General features: G+C 38.9%; 1 protein-coding gene across 1 annotated transcript in view; it reads right to left on the reverse strand.

Moving 5' to 3' along the window:
- The window catches only part of pik3c2a (phosphatidylinositol-4-phosphate 3-kinase, catalytic subunit type 2 alpha), a 58,759-nt gene that overhangs the window by 34,664 nt on the left and 483 nt on the right, over nucleotides 1-23,612 (reverse strand). Inside the window, exon 2 of the mRNA XM_011475791.4 lies at nucleotides 18,198-19,434. Coding sequence (XP_011474093.1) covers nucleotides 18,198-19,352 — 1,155 coding nt within the window. The 5' untranslated portion in view covers nucleotides 19,353-19,434. The remainder of the gene's footprint in view (nucleotides 1-18,197; nucleotides 19,435-23,612) is intronic.

The following is a 23,612-nucleotide window of genomic DNA, read 5'->3' on the forward strand; positions in this document are numbered from 1 at the left end:
TATGTATTACTAAGCAATATCTTCTGCATGCCCATGATTCTTTGATTATTACTTTGTATTAACTTTGTGATGTATATGCTTGCTTTATCCTTAAACTTTATCTTTGTCATTGTCCTTATCCCATGTCGTCTAACTACGGCGTCAGGAAGATCCTTAGCAACCGTTGCTAGTGTCGTTTGCTACGTCGTCTCGCCATGTCGTCAGGAAGATCCTTAGCAACCGTTGCTAGTGTCGTCTGCTACGTCGTTTCACGTGTCGTCAGGAAGATCCTTAGCAACCGTTGCTAGTGTCGTTTGCTACGTTCTTTCACCATGTCGTGTCCTTAGATCTTGCTGTATTTCAAATTTTGCAAAGGTCGTCAGAGAACTCTTTTGTACGGTCGATAAATTGTTTCCCGTATTATCACGGAACAAAACACTTTAAAAAAAAAAAAAAAACCTTTATTGACAATCCTGCAAACGCGCACTGCCAGAAAGGGGGGGGGGGGGGGGGTACAGCGTACAACGGTTTCACGTTCCCGTTTAAAGTTATTTAGAGTATGGCTTTAATTTAATCTTGTGATGAAACTATTATTTCAAATTATTTTGAAAAATGACTGATCTTTATAAAATATGTTGTTACAAATCTGATGGATAAACGAGGATCAGACGGACTAATAAGAGCCTTATGTGGTCCCGAGTGCGCCATCTCATGGTCACATAAATAGATTAAAAAGAAAAGCTCAAAAACCAGTCAGTTTTCGACTGTTATATTCATAATTAGTGACTCGACCCACTAAAATTTGAGAAGGTAACTCATCAAAGATATTTTAAAGGCCTCCTTGCAAGGCCCCCGTAAATCGTTCAGCGGCAAAAAAAATAAATATTGCCATGGACTAATGACTTGAGGGTTTATTTCTGAACAAATACATTAAATCAACACCAATGTGTTTGTAATTTTATTATTAATAAATCAACCACGTTTTTCATGATCAGAACACAGCACATTCATAAATAGTCTTCGTAAAATGTTCATATTTATTATGTGTCATTCTCCGCGTTAAATAGAAGTAGTTCGCCTCCAGATCAGGTGGTGGCGGTAATGCGCCACTTTGTTTTCGTTTCAAGCGTTGTATGCATGCCCCCCCCCCCCTTTCTGGCAATACGCGTTTGAGGGAATATCAAAATAAAGTTCATCTTAAAAACGTGTTGTCATGGTTAACCCTGACGTCTGCTTTGATAAACATTTCTTTTTCGTTCCGTGGTAGTACAGGAAAAAATTTACCGGCCTTACAAAGGACTTTTCTGACGACTTTGGCAAAATTTGAAAAACGAGAACATCTAACGACAAAACACGGGGAAACGTCGTAGCTAACGACAGTAGCAAACACCCTAGCTAACGACAGTAGCTAACGACAGTAGCTATCGACAGTAGCTATCGACAGTAGCTATCGACAGTAGCTATCGACAGTAGCTATCGACAGTAGCTATCGACAGTAGCAACGGTTGCTAAGTCCTGACGACAAAGTGAGACGACCAAAGACATAGACAGTGGACACAAAAACAGATTTTTGGCACAAATGGAACCTCATACAAATGGAACCTCATACTGGCCAGACATTAAGGTCTTCAATTATTTGTGGATCCAGGTGAGTTTCATAAAAAATAGGGCACAGACAGATATAACAGTCAACAGATTTCCACACATCTGTCAGCATCAGATTTATGTTCTTGTTTGTCATAACATAAAAGTAGGCCAGACAGACCAGCTTATATTACTAACAATATTTTCATTATATTTTAACACTAAAAGTCTTAATTTGCTGTTCATAGATCACTGAAATGAGCAATTAAAACTTTTTCACAAATATTAGATTCAAAGAATAAACTAACCTCTCTTGCTCTGACACTTGAGTAAACCGCTGTGACTGGAATATTTCTTTTTTTTCTTCTTCTTTTTATTGAGTTTTTAACAAATTTTCAAAATAGACAACACTAACAGATTACAATAACAAATTGTGGAAAGAAAAAAAATAGAATAATGTAGAAAAAGAAATAAAGATAGGAAAAAAATGACCAAATTTAAATGTTTTTTTGGAAACTCATTAATAAAGGTGGACCAAACATGGAAAAATGTCCCTTCCCGTCCCTGCAGGGTGTACCGAATTTTTTCTTAATTTAGAAAAAACAAAATGTTTCTGATCCACTGGTTGTGTGTGGGGGGCTGTGTTTGCTTCCAATTTAAAAGTATGATTCTGCGTGCAACTAAGCATGTGAACTAAATTACCCTACGCTCCGATTTCTTTTTTAAAGTTTGGGGACGGGTGATTCCCAGAATTCCGACGAGGGGGTCCAACTTGACCGTCTGGTTTAACATTTTTAAAAGTGTCAGAGAAACATCAGTCCAAAAGTTTGACAGCTTAGAGCAACCCTAAAACATGTGAGACAAAGATGCTGGAGCCTGTCCACAGCGTAATCAAAGAGGGTCAACATCTAGGAATCTCGTACTCAGCCTAAGTCTGGTCCAGTGGAGCCTGTATAATATCTTAAACTGAATTAAACCGTGCCTGGCACAGATTGAGGTTGTGTGTGTGGAGCCTAAAGCTTGACCCCGTTGCTCTTCTGAAATATTTATTCCGAGCTCTTCCTGCCAGGCCTCCCTCAGGTGCTGCAAGGTGCTATGACCATTGAGGTGGCTCGGTTTATTGAACAAATGTGAGATTCCATCCAGTTTGGAAATTTCTCTGTGATCCAAAATGAGATATTTTAAGGTTAGAAGCCCAATAATAAAGCAGAAAATTTGGTAAGCCCAATCCTCCTAAGTATTTTGGTCTTTGTAGAAACTCACGTCAAATCCTAGTGACTTTCTTATTCCAAATGAACTCCAGTATTCTCTTTTTTCTTCTTTTTTGAAGAAAGATTTGCTTAGGTGGAGAGGAATAGATTGAAACAAAAACAAAAATTTGGGCAGCACTGTCATTTTAATCACCCCCACAGGACCGGCTAGAGAGAGTGGAAGAAGAGACCATTTCTCAAGGTCACTGGTGGTTTGTTCAACTAGTTTGGCGAAATTTTGGTTATAAAGTTCTTTTACTGCTGAGGTAACTGTAACTCCCAAGTATTTAAATTGGTATGAAATCCTGAAGGGAGGTCCAGATATATTGACACAGGTGTCATTAATTGGAAAATTTATACTTTTTTTTTTGCAAATATCTTTTTATTGTTTTTAAAACACAAGAACAAAGTAAGAAGCAGTGAAACAGCATATAATGAACAAAAATCCCCAAAAAAATGAAAAATTAGTACAAGAAGGTACGTAGAGTTGTCAGGTTGAAATTATCCTCCTATCCAGAATACTGATCACAGAGTTAACAATATGTCATAACCTTTCCTTGTTTTGTACATAAACCATTTTTCCCAGTCCTTCAGAAATCTGTCTTCCTTCATTCTTAGTTTGTATGTAAGTCTCTCCATGGTTTGGATTTCTTCCACAATATACATCCATTGTTTGTGTGTTGGGGCGTCAGCCTTCTGCCAGTTCTTAGTTATGGCTTTCTTTGCTGCCACAAGAAGAACTTTTACTAGGTTTTGGTCAGATTTATGTACTGTTTTCTCTAAGTAACCCAGATACATCACAAGACAGGTTCGGGGTATCTTATACCTGAGTGTTTCACATATAGTAAAGTGGATGGTTTCCCAGAAGGGCTTTATTTTCTCACATTCCCAGAAAATATGTGTCTGATTTGAGTCCTCATCCATGCAAGTTCTCCAGCAGAGTTGCTGAGTTTTAATTAGTTTGCCCTTGATTTGTAGTGTTAGAAAATATCTTATTTGGTTTTTCCAGGCAAATTCTCGCCATTTCAGTGACTGCGTTGTGGTTTGGTGAACTTTCCACATATCATCCCACATCTCCTCTGAGATTTTTTCTCTCAAATCTTTTTCCCATTTTGCTTTGACATATAGAGTTGACCCCATTTTTGAATCCATAAGGTGCTTATATAGAACTGATATAATCTTGGGAATATTTTCACTGTAGGCCTGTATAAATGTTTTAATTATTGGGTGTATTTTGTGTTCCTCTGTTTTGATTTGCTTTTCATAGTAGTCTCGCATTTGCATATATCTGAATAGGTCCTGATTTATTAGACCATATGTGTCCTTAAGTTCCTGAAATTCTCTCATTTCACCTTTCTTTATTATTTTGCACATGGCCGTAATACCCTTTTCAGCCCATTGTTTAAATCTGTGGTCAAATTGTGCAGGTCTAAATTTGTCGTCATATGCTGTCCATTTCAGTAATCTGATTTCTTTACCTAATTTTAATTGTTTTATAACATAATACCAGTTCTCAAGAGTAAATAATGTTATTGGATTTATATCTAAATGCTCTTTAGCAGTGGCTGGGACCCCGTTTTCCCCCATACATGTTTGAATTGGGAATCTGGGTGTGAAAAGTTCTATATCTTTCCATCGGGCAACATACTCTGTATTACACCAGTATACTAAGCGATGTATTTGGGCAGCTCTAAAGTATTCTTTTAGATTAGGTAAGGCTCTTCCCCCCTTTATAATGGGTAGTTGTAAAGTGTGGTATCGTATTCTTGGTCGTTTTCCTTCCCATATAAATCTTGAAGTAAGTTTATCCCATTTTTGGAATTGGGATTGTGGGATCTCTACTGGTAAAGCTAGAAAGAGGTAAAGGAGGCGTGGTAGTATATTCATTTTTATAACATTTATTCTTTCACTTAATCCTAGTGTGTATGTGGACCATCTTTCTATGTCTTTTCTGATATTGATATTTATACATTCATAGTTATTTTGATATAGTTTTCCTGGGTCTTTAGGTATATTCACCCCCAAGTACTCAATTGATTTGGCATCCCATTTTATCTTCCATTTCTTTAAACCTTGATATGTAACGCAATTAAACATGAGTGTCTGAGTTTTATTTATATTTATTTTGTATCCTGAGCTTTGACCAAATCTATCAAAAATCTTCATCAAATTACCAAATGATTTGACTGGATCTGATAAATAGATCATAATGTCGTCCGCGAACAGGCCTATAATATGTTCCTGTCCACCGATGTCTACTCCTGTTATCCTTGTGTCTTGCCTCACCATTTGGGCTAATGGTTCGATATAAAGGGCAAAGAGTACAGGGCTAAGGCAACAGCCCTGTCTAGTCCCCCTTCCGAGACTGAATCTATTTGTGAGGGACCCGTTAATTTTGATTCTACCTGTTGGTTTGTAGTAGAGAGCACTGATACACTTAATTGACTTTTCATTGAACCCAAATTTCTCCAATGTTAAATATAGAAATTCCCAATTGACTCTATCAAATGCCTTTTCGGCATCTAAACTTATTAAGGCAGCTGATAATTTTTTTTTATGTATACTGTTTATGATGTGAAGTGTTCTCCTTATATTATCATGTGTTTGTCTACCTTTGACGAATCCGGTTTGGTCCTCATCTATTAAGTCTGATATAAATGATTGGAGTCTATTTGAAATTATAGAGGTGTATATTTTATAGTCAACATTTAATATAGAAATTGGTCTGTAGTTTTGACAATGTTCCTTGTCCTTTAATGGCTTAGGAAGTACTGTAATGACTGCCTCCTTCCAGGAGGGTGGAGTTTGTCCACTTGATAAAATCCAATTGAAAGTGGAGTGAAGCAGTGGAATAATTATTTCTTCGAATTCTTTATACCATTCTGATGGAAAGCCATCACTCCCAGGTGCCTTGTTTGATTTCAGCTTGCCAATTACTTTTTTAATTTCTTCCGTGGAAATTTCTGCTGTCATGAGATCATTTTGTGTCGTTCCTATTGAAGGTAGGTCTAATGAGTCTAGTAAGGTTTGCATCTCCTCTTGTTTTGCAGTCATTGGCTCAGTGTATAAATCTTCATAATAGTCCCTGAATATATTCTCAATTTCTTCTGGATTACATTTTAATTGATTTGTTTTAGGGTCTCGAATTTTATTAATGTTTAGTTCTACTTGTCTTTCCCGTATTCGTCGAGCCAACAGCCTTGTGGCTTTGGGGCCTGAGTCGTAATAGTTCTGTTGTAAGTATCTTATTCTTGCTTCGGTCTCATTTTGAAGTATGTCATTAATCTTCTTTTTTGTTTCACTGATTAGCTGTCTTGTTGTTTGGTTTGCGTTGTCTTTAAAGGCTTGTTCCATTTCTTTCAGGTCTGAGGTAAGTGTCTCATATTGTTTTACTCTCTTTTTTCATCTGACTTCCAATTGCAATAAATCTCCCTCGTATCACTGCTTTTAGCGCATCCCATATAATAGCTGGATTTGATTCCCCATTATTGTTTAATTCAAGATAATTTTGTATATCTTTTTTAATTTGTTTGGTCACTGTTTTATTGTTTAAAAATCCTGCGTTCAGCCTCCATAGAGTATTTCTTTGCCTGCCCTTAAGTCTAATTTTTAAATAAATGGCATTGTGGTCTGATACATCAGCTACTCCAATGTAACAGCCCATTATTGTGCTCATGTGCTCTTTCTGCATGAAGAAATAATCAATCCTGGAATAGACAGAATGAGTTTCCGAGTAGTGGCTGTATTCTTTTTGTAGAGGGTGGAGATCTCTCCACACATCAATAAATCCCATTGATTTCCACATATTTTTAACAAATTTTGAGGTTGGTTTCTTATTTCTATTCTTACTGGTTGTGTCTAGATTATAGTCCATAATCACATTTAAATCCCCTCCACAGATACATATACCTTCAGCTTCAATTGCAATAGTGTCAAACAAAAGTTTGAAAAATTCTTTAGTACTTTCTGGTGGAGCATAGACATTTACCAGCGTTATTGTTACCTGGTCAATTACTCCTTTAATTATAATAAATCGCCCTTCTTTATCTTTAACCTCCCTTTTACATGTAAATTGAACCGTGTTTGCTATAAATATTGCTACTCCTCGTTTACGTGGATTGGTGTGTGAGCTATAGAAAGCGTTCTTGAATCCAAACCTTTTCAATTTTTCGTGTTCTGCACTTGTCAAATGGGTCTCTTGCAGGAAGTTTATATGCTTTTTTTCTTTCTTTAGTTTAGTCATAATTCTGGCCCTTTTAACTGGGTTTCCCAAACCATTTACATTTAGAGACAGGAGGTGGTATTCATTTCTTTTAGTATCCATAAATGGTTATAGAGTCTTTTACAAAATAATATTCGTTCTGCAGGTTTCTAGATGTACCTTCTTCAACCAATAACTGGAACAAAAGTTTAGAACACATTTTAACTATATACATGAACAGATGCTTCCATGAAGGAAAGTCGACAACAATAGTAGTATTAAGTCGGCTCCCTTCTTGTTTTAAGGGGTAAGACCTCACAAAGAGAGAGGGCCCCTTGCTAGTGATGAGATTCATCCCGTACCGGATTAGTTTACCCATCCTAGTTCGCACAACAAATTCACATTCCCACATAACCAACATTTGTCGGGTTTAATACCCATCAAGGCAAAGCATATTAACAAGTCATATTCTAATTTAGATTTCAACTATAATTATTCACTTAAAAGTTTTCTTTTTCTTTTTTTATTACTCATCCTTCGTTTGTGTTCTTGTGCTGAAATTCCTGGAGCTGTGCGCGTGCTCGTCTGGCCGCTTGTCCTGGTCTCTCTTTCCTGCTCGGTTTCCATGTAGCGACTCCAGTTGACAGTAGTTTCTCCGCCTGAGCAAATTCCTTGGGGTGTCCCACCGGGTCTTCCACCTCGTATCCTCTCTTCCTCAGATCGTTGGTCGCGTCATCGGCGTCCGCGTATGTTACAACTCCGCCCGGCCAGTGCACGTGCATTTTGTTAAAGGGAGTTTGGAAGCGGATTCCTTCTCTCTTTAAAACCTTTTTGATGTTTATGTATGCTTTGCGTTGTTGCAGAATGCTCTCCGCGTAGTCATGATCGAAAAAGATCCTTTTCTCTCCGTACATGACGATCTTTTTGTCCCATGCTTTTTTGAGTATCATGTCTTTTACGGTGAATTGTTGAAAGCATATTACAATAGACCGTGGAGGATGACTTGCCTTTGGCTTTGGAGCCATCGCTCGATGCGCTCTCTGAATCTGGAGATCCATGTTTAGTGAAAACTCCTCTTTGAGCCATTTGTCAATAAAAGCAGTCATCGAATTTTCTGTCGCCTCCGCCTCCTCTTTGATTCCGTAGATGCGTAGGTTATTCCGCCTTGATCTCGATTCCAGGTCATCCAACTTTTCTTTCATCTTTTTGTGATCTTTCATTAAATCACACAGCACACTATTTGCATCACGGCTCCACACTTCCATCTCCTCCATCCGCGCCGCAGCTGCGTTTATCTTCTCTTGTTGTTCGTTCATCTTCGTTGATATTTTGGACAGCTTTTGATTGATGTCCTCCCTGAATTCGGATAATTTGTCGCTCATTTGAGCCGTGATGTCTTCTTTGAATGTTTTCAAGTCAGCCTTCATTTCGCTATGCAAACTCTGGATTTGTTTGCTAATGCTGTTTAGGCTGCTCTGAAAGTTAGCCATGTCAGCGTCTGGTGCTAGCATGCCTTTCTTCTCGATGTCTTTGTCTTCTTTGCCTTGTGTGTTTGGGTTCTACTTCTTTTTTGAAAGACCCCCGCTCATATTCTTGCTTTCTATTCCTTGTACTGTCGTGTTCCTCGCGTTTTTTGGCGGAGTTTCTTCTTATTTTGGAGTTGGTTAGTGGGAGCCGTCTTTTCACGCGTCCATGTGCTGCAACGGTCACCCGGAAGTCGAAAATTTATACTTTTATTTATATTTATCTTATAGCCAGAAACGGATCCAAAGAATTCTAGTTTTCTCCTTGTGCTTGGAATACAAATGCTAGGATTTAAGATGTATAACAGCAGATCGTCAGCATAAAGTGAAACTTTATGTTCGCATTTAGCTCTTACAATGCCTGTATAGTCCCCTAAAGTGCGTAAAGAGATTGCAAGTGGCTCAATTGCAATAGCAAAAAGTAAAGGAGATAATGGGCAGCCCTTTCTTGTCGACCTGCAAAGTGGATAGTACTCTGATCTATAGCCATTCGTTCGAATAGAGGCGATTGGAAAGGCATATAATATCTTGACCCAGGAGATGAAACTGTGTCCTAAACCAAATTTTGAAAGGGCAAAGAAGAGGTAAGACCACTCCACCCCATCAAAGGCATTCTCCCCATCCAATGAGATGAGTAAGTCAGGTGTGGGCTTTTCACCTCTTGTAAAGATGATATTAAAGAGACGACGAAGGTAATGAGATAGCTGTCTATTTTTAATGAAACCATTTTGATCAGCATGGATAATTGTAGGTAGCACTGACTCTAATCTCTTAATATTTTTGCCAGAATTTTAGTATCAACATTTAAAAGGCTTATGGGTCTGTGGAGGACACAGATGTAGGATCCTTGTCTTTTTTATGGATCACAGATATTGTTGCCTGATAAAAAATTTGATGGAGCCTACCAAGGCATAGAGATTCATTATATACCTGCAACAACACCGGAGCAAACCTATCAATAAAAGATTTATAAAATTCAACAGTAGAACCATCAGGTCCTGGAGCTTTAGAGTTCTGAAGGTCTTTAATAACTTGTTTTACTTCCTCCAATGTAACTGAGCTCTCCAACTCTGTTTTATTCCTTTGACTAATTGAAGGAATAAAAAATTGTTTACAAGGTTTGCATCTTCAACTTCAGATGAGTACGACTGATATATTTCAAACATTCCTCCACATTTTTGGAATTTTTAACATAATGTTGTTGTCAATCTCTTATGCCAAGAGTTTTCTCTGGCCTTGTGAGCTCAGATTACTTTGCTGACAGCATTCAGCTTTAGACCGAGACAAAATCAGTTATGATCATATGAACCCAGCAAGATATGAAACGATGAGACATTTGTCTGCAGTGCTTAAGCATTTTTTTTAACAAAGATAAGCACTTTTAAAATGTAAACAAAAATTTTTTAAAAACTTGGTCATTTACTTTGTTTTTGTTGAGAAATACCGAAATCTCAAGAAAAATCTTAATCTTAACTACATCAGAAAAATAATCAGTATTTTACTGATTAATGAAAAACAGAAACATGATTTCACATGATCGGCTGGCACGTCATAAGGATTTTTCCTTTTTTCAAACCCATCGAACCCTGTGGGGTTCAAGCGATAAGTGTGCGCTCCTTCTGCACAGCCTGACTGTTAGAAATGAGGAAATTAGACAATCAGGTCTTATAACACTATTGCGCTCACTTAAGATGCTGCCGTTCCCGTCTTCGACCTTCAATGAGTCCGGACAACCCAAAAACCCGCAGCATGCATGCGGGTCAACCCCCATATGGGTCATGTGACTAAGGCATTATCTAGAAATAAAAAAATATCAGCTGGTCTGTGATACTTAACATTATTCAATTATTACAAAAACCTTTCATCAATGTGTGCCTCAGGCAGTTGAGCAGGTCGGCCAAAGATCAATGGGTCTGCGGTTCGATCCCCGCTCCCCCTAGTCGACTGTCGTTGTGTCCTTGGGCAAGACATTTCACCAGTGTGGCTCCACTGGCGTGTGAATGTGCATGAATGTCCCGGTGATGATCAGGGGGCGCCGTAGGCGCAAACTGGCAGCCACGCCTCTGTCAGTCAGCCCCAGGGCAGCTGTGGCTACATCAGTAGTTACATCACCAAGTGTGAATGAGGAGTGATTCAATAATAGAATGTAAGCGCTTTTAGCGTCTCGAAAACCGCAGATAAATCCAATCCAATATTAATATTAATAAAGCAGCAGAGTCATTGAGCTGAATGCTGAATTTCACTCAAGGCTCAGATGAGCATGTCAGCAGCTAAAGGTGTAAGTTTGTACCAACACTTTTTGTCAGATAGTCCAACAGCAGTTACATTCACTCAAGATACCTTTGTGAAATAAATGCTGCTTGGAAAAAATTGACCACAATCATCATTGTGAAGTTTTGTCTTTGGTTGTCATAAAAAAAAACTTTTTTTTTTGTACTTTTCAGTCCTTTGTTTAATGACGGTTTGAAGAGAGAAATGGCCACAGACCAGCTAGGTTCCTTTTTTGGTTGCTGATGGTGTCGTCATTTTTGTTTAAGAACAGTGATTCCACACAATGGTTCCTCTCTGTGCTTCTGAGTGAGAGTTACTCATCTGTCAATATGAAACATGTTTATGTTCACAGACAGGACAAAAGGTTGAACCTTAAACTGATTTGCATCTAAGCTATCAATAGTGTTTCACAAACCAACCCTAACTTTCAAATGTAAAAGAAATAGCTACAGGTAGTTATGTACAAGAAAAAAAGCCTAATGCCAAAATCTAATTGCCCACAAGTTCATATTTGAACACATATTCTGTCATAAATAATGCTCTTATGTGTTTTGAAAGCTGGGGAATATGATTAACTTATGGAAATACAAAGATTGATTTCTACCGACTTAATTCAAGTCGAAAGTGCTGCAGTCATGGATTTGTTTGAGTAGATCTTGCAGAAAACAGTGAGCTCATGCATCAGCATATAACATGATCATGACTTTAATGGCTTGTGTACACAGAGCCACTCCCATTAGAACAACCATTAGTGCATTTGACACAAGCAGGATTTTCTACACAGTTTGAACAAAGCTTTGTCAATAATAAAAGTGCAAATGAGAAGTTTTGAAGTTAATATCGGGGTAAATGACTGCACAGAAGGTGAATCAACAACTTCTTTCAGATAGGAAGTGACCTAATAGCTAGTCAACCAGTACTTCCTGAAATACAGTTACATCTATATAGTTTCATGAACCAAAATAAATAAATCACGCACACCTGAATAAATGTGTTCGATGCAACAACCAGGTCAAGATTTATTACAATATTTCTTAAAAACACCAATAGAGATCAGTTTAAATTTGAAGTTTTCAAGTGTACAAACTAGTTCAAAGGTGGAAGTTTTTTTTATTCTACCTTTAGAGTGTAAAATCATTTCATCAGAAACAAATATGCATTGTCTTATACTTGGGTATAAGATGTAATTACATTATGATATGTGAGAGATGATCCATTTGTATAATTCATCATTATTATTTGTAAAATAAATATTTTGTAGGTCATGCAGGCTGTGCTGTAAAAAAACAGCCGGTCCCTGGTGAGCCAGTGAAGGGGTCATACACACAACTTCTTTAGATAAATAAAAGATTTCCTAAAGAACATAACGGGAGCAAGAAAAAAACAGGAAATTAGCTTTTTTCCTACTCAGAAATGCAATTTGAACTTAATTTTCCTTTTATATGTCCTCCATCATGAAAGAACTGTCAAAAGAACATGTTAAAAACACCAAAAACCCAGTTAAATCGGAGTGAGTCTTCCTTTAGGCATCAGAGGAAAGGAAAAATATATATGAGTTACAAATGCAAAAGAGTCTCAGAAGAAAGAAAAATCCCCCCAAAATATGGATGAAGGATACTACAAAACTGATGGATAATGTCCTTGCAATCACATTTCTGCATGAAAATTCCAATTATAGTGTGTGTGGTGTGTGTGTGTGTGCCTGCATAACAGGAATACCAGTTGTAGTTACACACTGTAAACTAAATAATTACTTGTCTTGGACTAATTGATCAGCATAATTATTGTATAAGTACACATATGCTGACAGATTTCTCTTTTTTTCGAGAGTAAATGGTCGATGTCAGACCTGTACAACTATCATTATAAGAATACACCCGCATTCTCAAAAAACATTTGAGGCGTTAACTACGTTTGCAAAATAAAAAAAATATCCAGAAAAGGGAAGTTTTCTTTTAAACATGTACAGTTTAGAGAAGAAAACTGGTAACAACAACCAACAGACTGTTCTTCCTCTTCTCTCTTTAGCTTACCTTTAAATATTGGACAGTGGAATTGAATAAAGAAAACAACAACCACAAAATGCTCATTCAGCTTTGACTGGTCAGCTCCACAGGCTCTGGCATGCATAGAGGCCCATCAAAAACAGTTATAGTGGGAAGCATCATAAATTTAAATTAAGTGCATAATTTATTTAAAAGTTAGTAAACTTTCCACAATAAAGCAGTAGCAACGATCACTATTATTCTCTGCTTGCAGCCATTGTTGGCCTACATAAGGTCTAAGGGAAAAGAACAGTAAGACAAAAGAAAGTTATTTCATGGGACATTTCAAGGAAAACAAAGAATCTCTGTTTAGAATTCAGAGGTGGAGCAGTTCCAACAAATGTGGAAGACTGTGGTTTGAAGTCTACTTTCATTTCAATGTTCTGCTCCAGTAAAAACAAGTCTATGCAAACAAACAGCCTCCATGGTTTTTCTTAGTGTAGCTGTTGATGTGCTTCTCCTAAAAAGATGCTATTTTTGTCAAACAGACAATGTCAAAGTATTGTTTAAAATGACGTTTCTAGGCATAAATTACAGTAAAATACGCTTTTGACTTAAGAGCTGAAAAATGAGGACTGACTTAGGATAGATGCGTAAGAGGATTAAGTAACAGCTCAAACTGTAACGCTTCGCATTGATCATAACTGAGCAGAAAGAGAGCAGCATCTGCTTGGCCTGTCTGTAACTGGAGTTGTCACGGTGACTTGTACGGGCCACTTGTTAGATTAGTCGGTTGCTGCTGCAGGGTGCAGCTGACCTGCACCGACTTGTTCCCCTTTCTGACGATATGCAACGTGAACAAGGGGAGCAGGCAGGCACAAACCTAATGACCTTACAAGAACAAAGACTGCAGGCATTTTGAAAATAGTGGAATGAAACAGAAAATACAGAGCTGAAGTGATTTGAATGACATCACAGTGTTTTTCCTCTAAACATACACAAAGACAACAGTAATCAAGATGTTCTTGATTTATATTAAAAAAAAGAAAATACCAATGTATCTCAGACAAACACTTATGAAACTTGCTGGACCAGTCCATCTAAACTAAATTAGGCGGATATGTTTGGAGCCTATAATTCAGCTCTAATCCACTGTAATAATTCCAATTGTTTATAAATTCTGGCCTGTATTTGTATTGTAGAAAAATGCTACATCATGTAAGACTGTTCATAAACTTAACTTAGAACATAAAACATGCCACAAAAAACAATTGTTCATTGATGACATATCTAAAAACAATGAGCAGGAAATGGGTGTGAAAAGAAAGAAACTGAAATACAGTGTTAAGCAGGACTTTCTGGAGCCCCTAATACACAAAGTGGTCCTTAATGCGGTAAAGATTTATTACAAACTGGCTCACTAATGCAATCATTTTAGAATCTGTACAACTGTTGTATCTTTTCTTCCTACAGTATCTTAATTTGGCCAAATGAGGTAAAATAATAAAGTAAAACAGACTTGGGAGCATATAACGTTTTAACAGCAGCCATCAGAAGGTGAAGTTCCTGTTTGGAGAACCAGAAAGAACCTGATGGGCGACTTATCAGCTGGTCTGTTATTTATCCACTTTATTATCTTTATAACATTTGCATTGCAGGTAATGGCTGGAAAAATATGGAAGAAGTTTACAGTGGGGCAAAAAAGTATTTAGTCAGCCACCAACAGTGCAAGTTCTCCCACTTAAAAAGATGAGAGAGGCCTGTAATTTTCATCATAGGTATACCTCAACTATGAGAGACAAAATGAGAAAAACAAAATCCAGAAAATAACTGTCAGATTTTTTGACCTGAGCAGAGAATGAAAGTTTTTATTTTAAAGCATGACATGTAAAAACTCTGCTTGGATGTTGGATCTTAGCATTACTTAAATGTTTGGCTGGAAGTCCTCAGCTCAGGGCTACAGGCCAAATGACAGATGGCAGTTCAGTTACAGTGGAAAAAACAGACAACAATATCAGATGTCCCTTGCCCGCGGCACTGTCCCAAATAAGCTCTAAATATGCGCAAGCAAAACACTTTCATCTGACACGGCAAAAATCATTCTTCACAAAGTGTGGTTAAAATGAAAAGTTTGGTTGACAGTGGCAGGTATAAAAATGTAACAACCAGGAGTAAATACTGCATTGGTGGATAACAATCTCAGAGACACGTTCTATTGTTTTCGCAATTCACTAAAGAGGTATTGCATATGAGTAGAGGATCCAGTATTGATGTTCTGACTAGACCTCACTCACATTAACCTTGTGACTTTGAAAAGCTGTGGCTCCATTTCCTGATTAATTCTGCATGCATAACTGACAGCATGTTTAAGCAGGGTGGGAGACATATAAAAGTAACTAAGGCCTAAGCCACATGCACCAGTATGGCTCCACCCACAGTAAGGGTGCTATGAGTTTTTAGCTAGTTGGGCTCATATTTGGGCCCAGGATTCCAGGTGTGTCTTGAGGCTTGTGTGGCCACCTTAAGGCAGGGCTCCAGACTGCGACCAATTGCTCGCATTTTGCGACCAAAATTTGAGAGTGTGCGACTGAATTTTACATCCAGTCGCACATGTGCGACAGGTAAATTTGCCTCCCCCACCCTCCATATTTTTTATACATTAAACGTGGAAGGGGCACGTCAATGATCAATGAAATAATCTGAGACGCGAGCGCACACACACGCAGGCAGACACACACACTCGCGCACATACTCATGAAACGCGAGCACACACTCTCGCGTGATACCTGTCTGTGAGCCGGCCACTGCGTGTGAGAAGAGTAAGTCACTGTAAGTGGCTAAAATATGTGGAGGGGCGGGGCCTAGAGATATTCGCGCGCGCGTAAACATCTGTGGGAAGGAAACGGAGACAAATATAGTCACAACCTGATATGTGCGTCTGAGCTATGAGCAAGCGAACCATTGATTCATTCTTCCGACCTGCGGCTAATGTAAAGCAGGGGTCTCAAATTCGTGGCCCGCGGGCTATTTGCGGCCCCCAAGATGATATTTTGCGGCCCCCTGATTAATATGAAAATTTAATGTAACTGCAGCCCGCCAGTTTTAATGAATGACACTTTTTCATTGTCGTGCACGGAGATGACCAACCAATCACAGTGGTGTAAATTACTCTTGGGGGCGGGACAATGACAGGGCTTGAAAGCAGGACACCTGACAGCCCCCTCCCCGGACCACACTAAGGAGTTCCTTACTTTCCTTTAGAACGTATTTATTCGCTCCTAATTTTCTAAATACATGCAGTCCGTGCTGAACTTTTCTCTGGGTCTCACAGACCCGGAGGAAGGTTTAGTGTTTTGGTTACGGTTACGGCGGCGCATCAAACAGTTATGCACGGCCGTTACGGCAGCACACCGCTCCCGCGGGAGTCGGGTCAGCTGAGGAGAATAAATGTCCCACACCTACATGCGTGACAGCTAACGGGGATTGAACTTTAAACACGTGCGGGCAAAAACAACATTAGTTTTAGACACACTGAAAATACGTGGGGAAAATGCAACGATAGACGTGTTTGAGATGAACCGGCACCTCACCTGGATCGTTGGGGAGACCAACGATGATTGACAGTTGATGTTGGAGCAAAAACAAAAATATATGTCTCACACCAGGTGATCTGCGCAGCGTTGAGTTCACCTGGGTGATCTCAAACACGCTTATTGTGCATCTTGGCTGCACCTATTTGGTGTCACAAAGATAAATTTCCATCAGTTTTCTTTACTCATTTGTACTGTCGTGACAGCGATGCTGCTGTCAGTTTACCTTGTTGTTGCATTTTCAAAAGTGGAGATTAAAATGTGACACTGAATTAGAAACAGCACATTGTAATTTCTGCATCTATTATTAAAGTATTTATTAGTAATACAGTGGAAATTAGTAGATTTGGTTAGCATGTTGATTTACGGTATGCGCCCCTAAATTTTCTGGTTGTGCCCCTAAAATTTTCAGTTAGGGGCCACTGTGCTCCTAGTGAAAAAAGTTAGTCTGGAGCCCTGCCTTAAGGGATGTCCTAAAAATAGAACATACCATTGTCACGCGTGTGCTAAATGTATTGAGAAGTATTTTTAAGGATAATTTAAGTTGTAAGCACTTATGACTGCAGGTGAAGCTGTCATCTTGGGCCTTAACATCACACTCTAGTCGTTAGTAAGGTGCATGTGCTGACTTCTTACTGACCGCATGCAAACGCTACACGCACAGGGTATGGAGGTGATACGCAAGGCCCCAAAGGGCACCTGTAAGATGCCACTATGATTGTCTAATTCCTTTTTTGTTTAATTTCCAACAGTCAGGCTGCGTGCAAAGACTGTTAAATGGGCACGCAATTTTCATTTGAACAGCCCTAACAGGCCGTTTGCACTGTGCGTAAGGTTCAGTGGGGGTTGAAAAAAAAACAAGAAAAACTCTGTTCACTGTTCTGGGGGAAACATTTTATTAGTGTTCTCCAACACTCCCTGCACCCCGCGCCTCTCACTCCCTCTTGCGCTGCACGTGCTCCCTCGTCTTACACACACCTGCGTGGTTTCAGCAGCACATCCTCGTTCTACAACAGAAGTTTCCGTCTCGCGAAGACATACGACAAATTTACTGCGTTCTAATTATTAATTTCCATTGAATTCATTTCCATTACAAGCTGCGTGCGTTCTTGAGTACGGGACACGGCCGCCCGCCAGAGGATTTTGTGTTGGCGGGTGCTTATTACTGTTCTCCTTCACTCCCCAACACCAAACACGAACTGTTAGAGTGTGATGAATATCACTACATGTTTTGTTTGGGAACTATTTTGTGCAGCGCAAAGTTACAGGTCTGTATAAATAAAGGCAGAGCCTCCTACCCTGCGATCTTAATGGGTGTCAGGCTTCATGGCAACCGGAAAGGTGACAAAGTGTCTGCAGTCTGTTTATTACTGGGCAATATATATAATATTCTGAGAAGATGTCTGTAACAGAGAGTACAGGTGAAGCCTCGCGTGCAGCTCCAGAGCACTCCGCTGCAGAAGAATCAACACGCACCCCCAACACACCTGTGTGAGCTCCTTCCTCCTACACATGCAGCACGCGCAGACACATACATACATACATTTAGTCATTCTACAACACCTATATAGTTAGTTCACCCAATCACACACACATGCAGACTGTGCTCAGCCTTTTTTTGCTGGGACCTGCGTAAAGGTTGTCGCCCTTAGCCATGTCAACTGGTAAGGGCAGTTGCAACCAAGTCAAAATGCTGCCAAAAACAAGGGTGGCAGTCATCAGCCCCATTGTAGCTAAACATTTGTATTTGATTGTTTATCTTAACAGCCAGTGAACAGTTAGATATTCAAGCTTTACTGTTGTTGTGTTCTTACCTGATTGCTGGGTTTGTGCTGGGACGATGTCTCCGAGATGTTGAGCGAGTGACTCCGGGTGACAGATGCTCCTGTCGATGCTCTCCTGTGCTGTGAGTGAACTGCAAGTGACACGTTTGCCTCTGGAGGGGGGCTGCTTCTACTAGTATTCCCTTTAGACTCAAGGACCGCATCCCACGGGTCTCCTGCAGTAACTGCTGATATCAGCATAGGTCCTTCTGATGCCAGAGATGCCTCCTCATTCTCAGCTTTGCGCTTTGTGAGAGGGTCCAGATCGAGCCAGTCAAAGTTGCTGGTGTTAGAGGGTTCTGTCACCACTGGCTGTGGGGTTGGTGGGTTAGGTGCCAGAGAAGCTGCTCCTGCTTTTGAAGAATCCAAGCCGGTGCTGGTTGATCTGCCATTCTTCAAGTATTCTGAGGTGCTGGCAATTTTGTGAAACAACTTGGCCATCTCTGGGTCTACAGTTGGCTGTGGGAAGACCATAGCGGCAGCAGGTTGGATGGGAGTGAAGGGTATGAAAGTTGCCTGCTGTCCTGGTGGAGCCATGAAAGGTGACATTGCTGGAGTGAAACCATTTTGAAATGTACCTGGTTTGGGAAACGGGGCTGAGGGGAACAATGGGGTAGGCTGGTGGGATGGAGTGGAACCACTGGAACTAGATGGGGTGGACAGAACAGATCTCCACTGGCCACTCTGAAAGTGCGAGGAACTACAGGCATTGACACCAGGGTAGGATGCACTAAGGTTAAATCCCAGCAGTGATGAAGGCCGGGACACTATGCTGTCAGTATCAAAGTTTTCATAAATTAGAATGTCTTCAAGCTCTTCGTTGGTTAACTTGTGCACGTCAATATCCCTGAACTTATCCTGCTCTGCTTGTCTCTTGGACTCTGAGAAGACAATGAGGTCCTTGTCTGGTTTACTAGTTGAGGAAGAAGGTTCAGGAGCAGCAGTGGAGGATTTAGATGGTTTTGATTTTAGGAAAGTTGACGATGCTGCTGGCAACGATGTTGACACTGAAGGAGTGTATTTCTTCTCCCTTTGCAGTTTAGCTAAAGCCTCTTCTTCCATACGGAGGGCTTCCTCTTTACCCACAACCCCCTTTGGCTGCGGGACATCCAGCTTGAACCCATTCCCACTTGGTGTTTGGGCCATTCTGTCAGGTGGAATGAGCCATAAGTACAACAGTTTTCAAGTGGGTCTGGCTCAACAATTTGAGAAGTAAATTTTCAAACACCTAAAAGAAAGAAAAAACATTTAAGTTCGTTGTTGTTTATTTAGTGAGCTTTTAGCAGCTTTTGGTCACACACATTGATTGTATATGACAACTGGACCGAGTGAATCAGTCAGTCAATTCAGTAGTCACTATTTCGGGATATGGACGCCGCCATGTTGGAGCCAGATGTTGTCAGTAAGCAATGATTGGTCTATGTCAGTCTGAGTCAACGTTTCTATGGCAACCACTCTCACCAATCAGTAATGAGCTTGTTGGAAGGACACACCTTGAAAGCGGGCTCTGGAAAATTTGTCAATGAGACATTTCAACTGTTCGCCGTGAGACCACATACCGTTAAAGCATCTGATTGGTCAGTTTTTAACTTAAATAACTTGTACTACAGAAAAAATATTTATAAATGGGATTTGCAAGAACATTAAAAAAAAAAAAAAGTAGCACATTCTGACAAATAGAATGACTGAGTAATAGCCTTCTATTTCTCAATAGAAGTCAATGGGATTTTGGCTTCTTGGAACCAGCAGGTACTTCCTATTTGGACATCCAGGGGGGGAAGAACATCCAGTTCAGTTCTGTTATACAATCAATGGTCACATATTCACAACAGAAAAAATTAACCCTACAACGCTTTAGATAAAAAAAAGTTACATTATCATTTTTGCCAGGAAATTTTTACTAGAGATAATAAACCCAACAAAAAGTACTTGTCATAAAAAATAGATCAATACATGACAACATATAATAAATTAGAGTGGTTTTCTTTCATTTTCAATTGTGTCATTTGTAAAAAAAATGAAAAAGAAAAACATAGGAAGTTCCTAAAAACATGCTCAAAAATGACTGAAAAGGTATGAAATGTGAGAACAAATAACTCCTAGAAAATAATAAAATGATACGAGAAACTTGGTCTTTGATCCACTCATTCCTGGGACATGTGAGACTTCCCTGGTGAAGGCACAAACTCGACACGCGACATACTGAAATTCATGTGAATAGTTAGAAATAAAGGATTTTTCCAACAACCTTCAGCTCATATCTCTCAGCTATTTGAGCTCAAACATAAAACTGTAACTACTTTTAAATTAATAAATAAACAAATAAATCACCAAACCACTAGTTTGCAAACCTAACTGCAACTTTTTTGCAACAACGTTGTGGTCTACCTTAAAAGCTTGTCATAAGACAGCTTTAGCATGTGGGAAGCTATATTCATGGTAAAACAAAAAGACATTGCAAAGGAGACGTTTTTGTGATTTAAAAAAAATTGACGGTGCCCTGTGAAAGCAACCATTCATGGAAAGATCACAGCCCCAGGGTTGACAGAGTTCCTTCTCTCACCAGGCGTCGCTGGCCTCTCCTGAGCCTCCTCTCCCATTGGAGGAGACTGTCTGTGCTGGGGCTCAAGCTAACCTAACACTATTGTACAGCTGAGGAATTTGGCATGCTAAACAGCCCCAAAGGGTCCCTTCTCTTCCTCCAGCCTTCTCTCCCTCTGCTGGCATCATGTTAGCACCATAGTCCAAGATGGTCTTATCAGCTGTGCAAGCATCAGCAGACAGTGACAAAATGTGGCAACATTCAAGCTCTCATCTAAAGACAGCTTAGTGCCGACTTCAGCAACAACACAGCTTGAGGAAATTATGACATGAAAAACGGTCACAGTCATTGTAGCTCCACGCTGTAACTGATTGCTCCATTCTTTGAAGAAATGTCTTGTGCTTTTACAAGAGATCTGGTTGTTGACGATTTTCCACACCATGTGTGATTTAATAGAGAAGTGCGGAACATTTAACCTCCTAGTTTTTAAAGGCCATAAATGTAACAGTCCTTTAACTTTTAACTATTTTAACTGCTACATTCTAAAACTCATACTGAACACTTATCACTAACCAGAAGCTACAACCAGACCCTTGTCGACATAGGAGGCAAACATCAAACATAAAAGGGCTCATCTGACTGATCAACAACGTAAACGGGTCCTTCCGATTGGTTAAATGCATAAAGGGATTTATTTCATTTGCTCAATATTTCAAGCCGCCATGAGTTTGTTTTAGCACATTTAAGGTAAACATTTATTGTGATTTTCGCCGTCTTTTGCGGTATGCATATTGCACAGCTTGATGTCGCGATAACGATACATTTGCAGTATATTGTGCAGGCCTAGTTTAAACCTAAATTTTTGGGGAAGTGTTTTGTTTTGATAGGATTCGTGTATTACAAAACAAAAAAACTAAAAATTCAGAAAACTTTTTATTTTATTTTGTAATAAGCAAGAAATAATAAAGACAAAACATTTGGTTGGATGATACTAAACCTGATGTTATGAAAATAAAAAGTAATATTAAATTTAGAACAACACAAGTTTTTGACACTTTAAATGCAAACATGCAAATATATGCAGTCGGGATGCTACGATTCGTATCAATAGTGTAACATATAGATCGGTATAGGACATTCCTATAAAACACTATCATTTAAATTCATTAGGGATGTTAAGATTCATTTTAGAAACGATTCATATCATAATTTGTGGTAGCCGATCTGATTCATAGTCGATATTTATTCATTTTTAATGAACCGATTTCATCCGATTCACTGACCAAAAATGGATCCAGGACATCTTTAGTCAAAACTTCAACCAGTGTAACAGAGATAAATACCTGGTACTGAACAGTGCAGGTGAAGTTTTCCACATTCCTTGTATTTCTTGCAAGATAATCAAGTGTAAATTAAATATGTGTACAAACAAGCAAGTAAACTAGAATGAATGTCAAATCCATTCACATTTTAGTTTCCTAAAGTTCAGACCGCTGTTGTTTCTCCACATCCAAATAATCCAAAGGGAACATTATTAGAACATTCTAGCACACTGTATGGTCACATGACTTTGCTAAATTCAAAATGTTTCCACACATTGGAGTGGATTGATGGACTGACCAGGTTTTGCTGTCATCATGTGTGTTTTTCTGCTGTGATGCACTATGTTATCGCAGAATAAACCTACCATGCCTTAATTCACGTATTTTTTAATATTGATATAATCGATTTATAGCATTTTGAAACTATTTTAAAATGGTTTAAGTCAATTTGATTAACAGTTAGCCTCAGAAAGATCAATCTGGTTGGATTGTAGGAATGTTAATCGATTCATCCATTAAGTCTATTAATTGTTAAATGGCTAAAATTCATAAATAAATCTTTTTGTGTCTTTTTAACTACAAACACCATCTAAACAGTAGACACAAAAGTTCTAAGTCAAGATTGCATGCTTATATGAGGGGGGAAAAAAAAGTCAATGCTAAGAAACCAATTTTTGCTCCTTTGAGTAGAAACATCCAACCTCCACAGGACCAACCTAAACGGCGCATAACTACATGCCTTCAATGATAACTTAAAGGAACTAAAACAAAAAGAAAGCCTTTCATAGACCTCAGAGGTTTACATATATAAGTTTTGACACCTAGACACAAAGTTTGTGTCATTCAAGGAACATGATGTGCATTACTTCAGCCCTGATGACCGCTTTATTTCACATATAACAGCACAAAAATGCAGATGTAAGCACTTTACTGTTTAAGTGATCAAAGTGCAACTTGTGTCAAAAATATAGAAAATGTGTAACTAAGTCTTACAGTTTTCAAAACTTTATGATTTCTTTTGTGACTTTTATTAAGATGCTTTTTATTGAAAAATCGAATGTGTTTTTATCTTATAGACAAAAAATCCATAAAATGTGTAAAACAAACCTTAATATTTCATGTTATATATTTTCAGCAAATGTTTTGTTGTGGTTTCCTCACATGAAAGAGAAAGAACACCGTTTTAATTTCTCCAGCTAAACGTCATCATAGAAAGAAAAAGCTCAACAATTGTTCCCTGTAGGCGGTGTTGGTTTGCTTTTGGTTTTTGTATGTGTAAACTAATTGTTACAAAGTGGTATGAAGGAAAAACTAAGGCTAAAAAATCGACTTTTGTCACAGCAAAGTCATTTCATCTAAGGGTTTTCGCTAAAGCGCTCGTGTTACTATAGTATGACTTCAAAATGTGTTCGTATGTTAAATGCAACTTCATTTTTTTGACAATTATATTGTTGACAAAGGGCAGCAGGTTTTATATTGCTTGTAACTTGCTCAGATATGTAGAAAAACGGCCCGTTTTGTCGCCTTTTTCAGGCGCTGCTG

This window comes from Oryzias latipes, chromosome 6 (genome assembly GCF_053564925.1).
Source record: "Oryzias latipes strain Hd-rR chromosome 6, Olatipes_Hd-rR_3.1".
Lineage (NCBI taxonomy): Eukaryota > Metazoa > Chordata > Actinopteri > Beloniformes > Adrianichthyidae > Oryzias > Oryzias latipes.